We start from the raw sequence: 11,268 nt of genomic DNA on the forward strand, positions 1-11,268 counted from the left end.
TGTGCCGGCCGGTGTGTTTCTCTTGTGCCATCGTTCATTGCGTTAATAGCGATATTAGTAATTGTGTTAAGTAAATTATTCTTAACATAGAAATGTAAAACGAAACCAATGAAAGCTCGTTGTATATTGAAAAGTTTAAGTTTAGCATTTCTGTTAACTTAAAAGCTTTTTATATGTAAATAAATTAATATAGAAATCTATGTTGCTAACATTCGATATAATATTCTCATTTGATAATACAAATTTTTATGTATGTATAATAAAATCTTCATATTAAAAAGGTAAAATCTGCAGCCATAATTTCTTTTAAAAGTTTTAGTATGAAGAATTTGGTAAAGACAGTTGCATTCATTACGGTTGACAGTGTTTCATTAAAGTTTGTACATTATGTAAAAATTTAAATGTAAAATAACATAAACACAATAATATAATAATGTACTATTAATGTACAGTATGATTAAATTAATATTTTGAAAACTTTGTAAATTCAAAAGCATGAGCTTTTCCATTAATATAAACGGAAACGGAAATAAATAATTTATAAGATTTGTAAAGGAAGAATTCTCTTTCAAATCAAATAAATATTCGAATTTGTTTAATAAAAACTAAATAAATATATCTTGGAAATAGTCAATAAAATTCAAATGGCCTATATCATTGACCATAGAATTTTATTTAATTTACGTATCTTTTGATTAAACTTTTTATATGCAAGCTAATACATACATACATTTTTCATAGGTAATATTAATTTTATTTTCGAATCATTATATTGATTCTTTAGAATATTTACCATAAAATACTTGTGTTTACTATCAATAATTAAATACATTTGTATTTGGATAAATTAGCCATATTTTATAATACACGACAATAGTTTATTTTGTTTTTTACTTAAGTAACTAAAAATTAAAAGCTATTAAAACTACTAAGTACAATGTAATACATTTAGAAAAAGGAATTGGTGTGTATTTGATTCTTAAAGATTTGAAAGTACACATAAAGTCAAAAGTTATTGAGATTCACCACACCAAATAATTGAAAGGATAATTAATTGGGTTTGCATCTAATGGCTTTGACCGCTTACGAAAAACTAAATAATACATTAAATCCTATTGTAAAGCACTTTGTGGGGGTGTTAAAGGCGTCCAATTGCCAGATCCAGATGCTGCAGCACTGATATTACCTGACACCACAGATGTGTTGGCATCGCCTGATGGAACCCTATTTATTGATGGGCCATTGCTTGTTACTAAAGATTCCATTTTAACGGAGTTTTCGTGGACAAGCGCTGTAGCATCTGATTTTAGATTGTTGCACTCCAAGGTCAATACCGTTGAAGATTCATCCGGATTTCGGTATAATGAGTCATTAGTTGTAGAGTCCATTGTTTTAGTAATTTCTACTGGTTCTAGAGGTGTTGGAGCATACGTGCTGAATTGTTGGTAATGGAAAGAAAAATCATTGATAACTAAACTACATATTATTAAAACACATGTCTTATTATTAACTGGGATCAATTTTTGAGACTTACCCTATTTCTGAAACCAATGGAATATATTCTGTTTGATAGGCGTACGCAGCAGCTGCAGGATTCTGATAGAGACCATATTCGGCAGCGGAGCCGTTATGCCAAGAACTCGCTGGATAACTTAGAGCACTAGGAGGATTTAAAACGTTCGTGTAGAGTTGGTGGGAAGAAGGTGAGGTTGGTGTGGGGTGGTAAACTTGGTGGGCGGGTGCAGCATAAGTCTGAGTAGGTGAAGATGAAGCAACAGTTTGATACATATCTGATGTCGCGTGATTGGTCGATTGAGACATATTATATTGGTGACCATGACTATGAGGTGTTAGATGATGGATGGTATATCCTGGTGAAGGGGACGTATATGTGGGCGAACCGTTATTTGTAGGAGAAGGCGAATTATGAGAAGCTGTAAAATAAAAACTATGTTAACAAATTTACTTGGTAGTAACATCACCAATTCACTTACTTAAAACTCTGGCCGTATTTACGGGCATCGGTCCTGGCACAGTGGAAGAGCTCCAATAGTTTGTATTTGTTTGCCAAGATCCTGGATAGGAAAATACCGTAGCACTAGTTGTGGGTTCAACAGGCATAAATCCTGATTGAGAATAGGAACTTGTAAAACCACCTGATACTGCAGCTGTTGAGCAAAGCGATGACGATTGCATGCTAGTGGGAGTTTGCGGAGCTGATGGAGGTTGGGGTGGCGAAGAATTTCCTGTACTTCCATTAGATCCAGAACCCGAAACTATACGAGGTCTGCTATAAGGAGTAGATCTATTTGAAGCTGTCGTTCGGCTTGTCAAGGATCTTCCATAACGATCGCAATTACCAGCTGCCAAGGAAGAATCGGCCAGGGATAGAGACGAGGGATTAGTATTAACTGTGGCGGTAGTGTAATGCGAAGGAGGGGGTATTAACCAACCATAGTGAGCATCATGCGAATATAAAGTATCAGGACGCTCCTTTGTGCAATGTTAAATGTTTTTATTAGTTTTTGTTGTATACGATATTATTAAGTTTAATTTAAATGAAAGTTTGAAATGAATCTTACCTTGGCATCTAGAAAAGCTTTAGCAAACGGATTATATTTGATCTTCAATGAAGTAACTTCTTCGTTTTGATATGCTGTAACTGCTATAAATTGCGTTTCAGGAAATGGATATGTAACAACATGGCGTTGTTCTGAGCCCACTCGAACCAAATGCACTCGTGGCTCATATTTGTGTAAGGAATTTAGCATAATTTGACCATTACCATTGGTTTTGTTGGTCAGTTTAACTTTTGCAAACGATATAGGTTCCTTCATCCAATGAGCACCAAAATTTGGAGACTCTGGATGTACATAGATGGGATTCGAAGGTGGCACTTCAGCTTTACCGCCTGGAACCCATTCGCCATTTACATATTTCCACCGGTGAGAATCTACTTGAACAAATTCCAAAAGAACTGTGTACATGGCTGCAGGGTCTAAACCTGATGCACTTATTTTCACTACCGGAAACATACGACTGTAATACATAAATATTTTGTTTATTAAATTCTTGCAACAAAGTCAAACAAAATCTATTAAATGCATATTTCTTTGAATTTTCATTTTCTTTAAAATAAACTAGAACCATGACTGTTTTAATTATCACTTTAATATTAATATTCAAACCAAAATTAATAGTTTTTTTTTTAAATTTTTATTCTTTGTTTTGTAAATGTTAGAAAACGTTAGAATCTCATTATACTCCTACTTTTACAATACATACACAGATGTGAATGTAAAAAAACAAAACCTTCAAAGGTAATTTGCAAAACAAAAAGTTTGTAAACATTTAGCACTTCAAAAATGTGTAAATATGAACAAAAACAAAAAAGTAAAAAAAAAACAATTACTTTGCAAAATTGAAATACATACCGTCCATTTTTTGTAACAATCATTTCATTGGTAAGATTTTGAAAACGTAACCATAATTCTCGATCATCCAAAGAAACGTGGAGATTTCGTTCCAAAGCACTAGGACTGCCTCGTTGCTGCATAGAGCCATGGTTGTTTGTATTTAAATGTTCCGAATGTAAATGCTGAGGGGAATGAGTGCCATTTGTTGATTGATTTGGATGGGGATCCACAGCAGATAAAATATGGGATGTTGACATGTCTTCTGGAATTATTTAAAATTGTCAAAAATATTATTTTTGTCAAAACCCTGTGATTTTTAAATAAATGGTAGAATATACTTTTTGCCATGTTAAAAACTTTTAGACAGATTCAACTTTTGAGCATTTTGTGTTTTGAGACATAACCCTTTAGTTGCAAATAAGAGAAATATTAATATATTTTCAAAGCACTACATAATATTTAAAGTTTGGGATTTCATGTCAAAATATTTTCAACGCTTATAAAAACATTCATAATTTTATTAGTTTACAGGGCCAATTCAAATATGTAATAAAATGTTTTTGTTGTTTTCTTAATTTAAATAGTCTTTTAATACATTAGACTCATATTCATACATACATACATACACTCAGAAACGTGTATAAATAAAAAAGACCGCGATATATGATGTCGGTACAATAAAAACTCTATATTCTTTAAATCTTCACAATCACAAAAAATCTTAAGAATTTCTACTGCCAAAACAACTTCTTCTTCATGTTGTTTTGTGTTGCTGTTGTTGTTTTCTGTCTCAAATCGTATTGTCTGAAACACTCATTCGAATGTCGGCATTTTAAAATTATATTGCACTTTTTAGCCACGCTCAAGTGACTGGGTGTAAATGTGCGTCATAACTGTTGAAAATAACTGAGATAAAAACAAAAACAAGAAGAAAAATTAAGATTCTTGCTGTATCTTTATTAAATGTATGTCCGTCTGCCGGCGTATGGGTTGATTGTTGATGTTCTGGGATGTCATAAATATGAGGGATCCCTTCTGTTTTATGATGCTTTAAGTAAAATGTTTATTATGAAAGTGTTGAAACAAACTGCTGTTGAAATTGGTAAATTGGTTTTGGTATAATACTTTCTGTTCAAATCATAAACAAACAAAATGTTTTAATTGTTCCTTATAGATGGAAACAAACGACTAGAACTCTGATAAAAAATAACACTCTTCGTATAAGATTTATTAAGGAAAAATCAAAGAAAACACAAAAAATAATTGAATTGTTTAACTTTGAAAAGGTTTTTGAAAGAAATTTTGAAAATAAAATTTATTAGACTTATGCCGACATTAATTTAGATGCACCTTTGTTATGATGCTAATAAAAAGAGAGTAAACATTTTACTTAAATTTGTATAACAAAAAAATAATAAAAACAACAAAATATGCATAATTACACAAGTACTTTTTTAGATCTAGGTATATTTTATTTAAATCTATTATTTATTTTGCTATATGATGCATTGTTCATAAATAGCCAAAGCGGAAAATTTTAGAAATATCCACCTTAATATAATTTTTTTACTTTTATTCATAGAGCCATTTTTTCTTGTTCTCAATTTGTTTATTTGTTATTTATTAAAGTTTGTAGTGTTTAAAAATAATCGTGACTGTATTATTTATTTAAGTTAATCGAGCTTAAAGAATACTTAAACTCATACATACATAAGTACATTAGGATGACCCTGTTAGTATTGGGAAAAAATAAAAGCTTCTTTTGTTTAAGATTTTGTTTGGTTGTTGATGAACTCTAATTGTTAAAATGATTATTTTTAAAAGGATTTATTTTAAAGGCTTATTAATAATCATTTATCAAAGGCTTATAAAATAACCTCTATATACATATGTCATAAACTTTGATCAAAAGTTTATAGAACAAATGGGACCTATGGGTCATATTCATAAACTTTTATCAAAGGTTTATAAATCAAATTTTCATTGTATATTTGTTTTATAAACCTTTGATAAATGCTTATGAATGAGGCAGTCAAAACAACATTTTATATTATAAAAGAGCATAAAAAAATTTGGCCTTTGAAAGTAAAAGAAAAGAAATTTTTTAATTCCAAAAAAATTAAGATATTACTAAAGATTTATAAAATGTTTATAAATTGAATTCTGTTTGGAATTTTTATATACAATTTTATTACGAACATATATAAGTTTCTTGATCTTGAAATTTAAGAGAAAAGAAAATATACCGTCGGTAAAAATATCAAATATCATCATAAAAACCAGTTTAAAAAAATAAAAAGTTAAATTCTATGCAAAAATTTATTATACACCTGAGATCAGCCTATCCATACAATTGAACTTAGAGAACGAAGGTAACTTATGTAATTTAGGTATTTAAATTAGTTTATAATTAAGAAACTAATAAAATTTTCAACTTACGCATTTTCAATAAATTTAGTTTTTGATGAGTTTCACTAAAATTGATGACTGCGATTTTTATTTGTTCCAAAAAACCAGAAGCAAATATCAGGTTGCTAACAGCAATTGGTTTGTTGTTTATTTTATGTTCTATATAAAATTATAGTTTTGTTTAATATTTGCCAGTAATAAATATAATTATCACCCAACAACATAGACTTCTTTTATTGATATATATTTTTATATTTCCTTTTTTGCACAACAAAAAATTTCACACTTTTTATGAGCGTCGGGAAAACACCTTTAAATATTGTAAAATATTTTATATTATTTTTTTTTTTTTAATTTTTTAAAGCGACTTTTGCATTTTATAATTTTGTTGTTTTTTACTTTTTTATATTTTGGTAACTTTTTTTATAATAAACGTTTAACACTTGCGTGTCAAATGTGTCACGCGCCACTTTAAATTATCAAAACGACAATTAACGGAAACGGAACTTGTTATTGTCAACTCTTCTGCTCTGCTTTGATATTAATAATGGTGGTAGTTATTTTTTTTAGCAACTTGTTGTTGCATTTATTTTTGATTGTTTAGTAGAATCTCCTGTGATTATGTTAATTAGGTATTTTTCACTTTTTTGCGTTAAATTATTAAATTACTGTTAATTTTAACGTTTTATTAAATATTATTTTTTTAACTTTTTTTTTGTAATTTTATTTTGTGTGTTAATGATAATTCACGGTTTGTTAATGATTGGTAACGCACTTTATGTTGACGTTAAAGGTGTTGACTACGTGTGTGTATATGGAGGATGATGGGATAGTGGTACTGGTACCGTTGGCGGTGCTGGTGATTTTGAATCGTACTAAAATTTTGTACAAACTGTAATTAATTAGTATCCATTTGTCAAATACAAGTATGTGTGTTAATGGCGTGCGAGTAACTAGATTGTAGATTTTTTTTTAATATTTTGCTCACTTTATTTGCAGTTATTTTTAGAATTTATGGACTTATTTTTAGACTTAAAATATGACAATCAAACACTATATTTATGTCATTTATTTTTTAATTTGAATTTTACGGCAATAGTTATTGTTTAATCGTAAATAAAACACCATCCATTTGTTTGACACTAAAAGAAGAAATAATATTTCAATTTATTATTTAGTTGCAAGTTCAAATGTTGTTTTTTTAAAACTTTCAAATATTATTTTATCTTTTGTGACTTACCGTTCTTAAATATAGATAAAATAGTTTATCATTTATTTAATTTATATTTTTAAATAATATTTTAAATATTTTTACTTTTTAAAATAGCGTGTTCACACCCGTTTGCGTACTCCGAAGCTAATGATCGGTGTTAATTTGTTCAGCCATCACAAAAGTTGTCGTTTTTTGTTTTCATCACAAACATCATTCACAAAACCCAATTCAGATATTCTTGTTGTTGTCTTTGTATTTGTTGTTTTTCTATAGTTTAGCCTTTTGCTCACCTTTCTAACTCTTTCACTGTTACAGTGTTTTTTGTCTCGTTTCTACACCTTGAAAGCCCCGCCTTTTTGCGTTCTTCTTTCATCTTCTTTTGAACAGGTAGGAATCCATATTGTTAATATGTTCAGTTCAGTTCAGTTTGAAATCGTCTGTATATGCACGACCATTTTAACTCTCTTTGATTTTAGTCATTATACATTTATTTGTTGCACGGACTTGGTAACAACAGGTAGTTAGAGTTGTTTTGAGACGAAACCGTCTCAATTTCATGTATGAAACGTGTACATTGAGAAAAATATTGTAAATGACTTTCAATGAGTATTGATTGTTAGCAGGTTAAGTAAGTGCAATAGTTGTTAATGGCAGACTTATAAAGGAATAGACTTATGAGGTTAAAATTTGTAATAGATATATTTTACTGATAAACGAAGTATATGTACATATATGTTAGACGTCTAACTGATTAAGAATTTTTATTAATCATAATTTTTTCTAATAATATAGATTAAATGTTAAATTTTCTTTAATTTGATTATCGTAACGGAAGCGTTATGGAAATAAATTTTAAAAATATTTTTTACGAAATTTATAAATGTTGAATACCGTGTACATTATCATTCGTAACATTATAAGTTAAATACTTTGTTAAAAATGTGATATTAACCTTTGATCATCGACATGTTTTGTTTTGTTAATGTACTTAAAATACTTTTTTAAAGATCGAAACAATTTCTTGCAGTGTTCTTACGCCACTCTGTGCTATCGTCATACAAAAATGTATAAATACCTGGTACAAACAAAATACTTTTTATTGTTGTAATATTGGTTATGATTTGTTTTTGTTTATTTTCAAAATATATATAGTATATATAATGTTTAACAAAATAAACTACAATAACTTAAGTATAGACTTTTTATTCAATTCATCTTCTGACGTTTTTTGTGACTAGATGATCATACATACGATATTGTGTATTAGGGTGCAACCAAAAATGTAACAATGATCATTCTATACTAAAAACCATAAATGTTTATAGATTTTTCATAATAAAATTTAAGTAATTAATTAAAGTCAATAAATCTGGCTAATAACCAAAAAATATATAAAATTTATTACTATTTCGGAATAAGTACATTTTGGGATACAAAGTATGCGCCCTAATGTGTTTATATTTATTTATTTATTCTGCTTTCCTCTGTGATGAACACTGGCGATTTCCATTGAAAAACACTTACCTCTACTTATCTGCACAACTGTATTCTCTTATTTGATTTCGAATTTAATTTAAAGAGTTTATTTTCAGGGGCGATCAAATGTTTAGTCTATTCATTAAAATTGACTAAATTCAAAATTGTTATTATTGTAAAAAATCTTATGATAGTTGAGCTATTTTTTAAAGTGGTTAATGAAATAAACAAAATGTATGAAAAAATACAATACGCTTGTTTCACGTAGACAAAAATCGAGTGAATCGATAAGAATTGAAGAAAAACTTTAAAATTCTTTCAAACTTATTTTATACAATTTTTAACTCACTTTCCATTGGACATCGTGGAACAGTCAATTTAAGTATTTTTTCTGAAAATTTCTTAATTTTTTTTAATTTTCTACAAAACGTGTCTTGTGATTTAAAATCTGTTTTTATTTTTGATATTTTTAAGTTACACATTCTACTTTAGCATGTTTTTCTTACACCATGTCCAATTGAAATTAGAAACATTCATTTTATGTAAATGATTTTTATTTTATATATTCCTATAAGATATATTAATATTTTGATGAAAAATTTAGTTTTTAATGAAAATGTTTTATTTAAACAAAAAGACTTAAAAAACAAACTTGATAAGGCTTTTTTTCATATAAAGTTTGTTTCCTAAGTCTTTTGATTCCTATACTTTTCTCCTACAATTATTTAGTATTCAGTGCAGCAATTGTTTCAAATTTTCCTATATTTGTGGAAATATTGATAAAAATAATCTTGCAAAAGCCTTTCAGTATACCAGTATTATGTGTTTTAAGTTCAGAAGGTTAAGTTTATTCACTTTAGCACACAAACGTAATAATATTTAAACAATTTTGTATACTGGAAATGGTACATTACTAGTATTTGTTTTTATTTCTCTTGTAGTTTTTTTTTTTTATAATGTTTTTCAATATGCTATGAAGCGTTTATTCAATGGCAACGTATCCACAAATCAAATGATGTGCCAATGAGAAAAGTCAACAGAAGTTGGAGTTAAAAAAATACAAGTCTACAAATTATTTATGTTGTATTTCGTTGAAAGTTCAACAACGAGACTTCGTACACTTCTTTATTTAAGAGAAAAATTAAAAAAAAAATATACAATATATAGAAGAAGATCAAATACAATTTGTATAAACCAGCAGTAAGTGAACAAATAACAAGTAAAATATGAATGCCTGGATACGGTTGTATTCACAACAAAATCAAACAAAAAACCAAAATGACTAAAAAGAAACTAAATAAAATTTGAATTGAAAAAAGAAAAAAAAAATGTACTTATGTATAAAAAAAATCCAATGTTTGTAAGTGGAATATTTAAAAAATCAACAAACATAAAGGATAATGAACTCATTTCATACAAAACATTGCAAGCTCTTCTAATTCATCTATTACTTAATTTCAATTAATTGAAATGTATTAATTAAATTTCATTAAAAAAATCTGTTCTTCAAGGTCAGTTTGATTTTAATTGTTCTAAGTAAAATCCCTTTTTAGTATCTCCGATTAGTGTTGAACCTTGAGTTTTGTTACAACTTACACTTTTTGCTCTACCTGCGTTAAATTTATTGTTTTTGTGTTTCTCTTTTACATTTGCTCTAATTTGGGAAAGTTTTGCTTTTGTTTACAAACCCAAATCCTTTTAACACAACCAGCACGACTAGTAGCCATTGCTAAATTTTCAACCCTTTCATTTATATGCATCGTTTATGTGCAACGTGTGTTAAATTTCTAAGATTTTTTGTTTTCATTGTTCTAACTGCCCTAAATATTTACCACACTTCAATTTTCCTTATAATAACCCTTTCTTTTTGTGTCTATCTTTAAATGTTTTTCTCAATAGCAAAACAAAAACAGCAACAACTACTCAATATTGTTTATGATGGCTCAAATGCAAATCCGCGCCCTAATTAGTCTGAGGTTGTAAACTCATAAATGCGGTGCTTTAGTTGTACAGATTTGTTGTATTTTTAGATAAGTTTTTGTTTTTCACAAAATCCATCTAAATATTTGTACGAAAACAATAGATCATAAGCGGAGAGGAAAAGTAAATATAATTAGATTAAATATCTAACTACGAATGCAAGTAAAAATGTTTTTTGTTCTAATTTTTGGAAAAACCCCGACAATATCAAAACACATGATGAATTTGAAATCTTGTTCCATTAGTTTGTTTTGCTATTTAATGAATTTACTTTAGTTTTAGTTTTTATAGGCGAAGGTCTTTTTAGTAGTAGACTTTATTTTCTAAATAAATAAATGTATGTATAATAATTTGTATGGGTTCCGAACTTGTTATACGACACAACTTACCATTTTGTAGTATTAAGGATGAATCATTGTTAAATTAAAGCGTCATCCATTTTAAGGGGTAGAAACGTTTATTTTAATTCGGTATCTCTGAAACTATTGAGATATCGTAACGATATTCCACATAGTTGGAGATAAGGTTGATTCACCAGTGGGTAGCCTCTCAAGATTGATTATCTCGGGTATTACATTATTTTTAAATCGCAAAAAAATAAATTTCTGATCCGAATGAGTTTGGGATATCTCTTTCGATTCAAGAGATATTTAGGTTAAGTTTTTTATTTTTAAGGGTCGTAAAATTTGTTTAAATATTTTGTAGTTTTCCGATAAAATTCAAAATAAAACAAAACACTTTCCAGCTGTTATATTGTCCCTATAAAAAGTTAGA

At 28.2% G+C, this 11,268-nt stretch overlaps 1 protein-coding gene across 4 annotated transcripts; it reads right to left on the reverse strand.

Moving 5' to 3' along the window:
• Positions 1-849: 849 nt before the first annotated feature.
• LOC119601097 (T-related protein) lies at positions 850-7,206 on the reverse strand. 4 transcript variants are annotated; one of them, XM_037951839.1, is made up of 7 exons: positions 7,066-7,206; positions 5,856-6,967; positions 3,435-3,678; positions 2,583-3,039; positions 1,995-2,490; positions 1,535-1,934; positions 850-1,434 (listed from the first exon to the last, which is right to left on the reverse strand). In XM_037951839.1, exons 2-7 carry the CDS (start codon positions 5,857-5,859, stop codon positions 1,113-1,115), a joined length of 1,923 nt encoding a protein of 640 aa, XP_037807767.1. In that variant the 5' UTR covers positions 5,860-6,967; positions 7,066-7,206; the 3' UTR covers positions 850-1,112. The 4 variants fall into 4 exon arrangements, with proteins under 4 accessions (XP_037807767.1, XP_037807766.1, XP_037807769.1 ...); XM_037951838.1 differs by having other exon boundaries at positions 1,995-2,493; XM_037951841.1 differs by having other exon boundaries at positions 850-1,476; positions 1,995-2,493.
• Positions 7,207-11,268: the final 4,062 nt, after the last annotated feature.

The sequence above is a fragment of the Lucilia sericata genome, unplaced genomic scaffold, assembly GCF_015586225.1.
Source record: "Lucilia sericata isolate MDLA Ls3-8-SP2 unplaced genomic scaffold, ASM1558622v1 Contig000143F_arrow, whole genome shotgun sequence".
NCBI classification, from domain to species: Eukaryota; Metazoa; Arthropoda; class Insecta; order Diptera; family Calliphoridae; genus Lucilia; species Lucilia sericata.

Coding starts and splice junctions, on each gene's coding strand:
- LOC119601097 (XM_037951841.1), bottom strand. Junction 1,935..1,994: donor AAATACGGCCAGAGTTTTAA/GTAAGTGAATTG, acceptor TTTATTTTACAG/CTTCTCATAATTCGCCTTCT. Junction 1,477..1,534: donor CCATTGGTTTCAGAAATAGG/GTAAGTCTCAAA, acceptor AATAATATGTAG/TTTAGTTATCAATGATTTTT.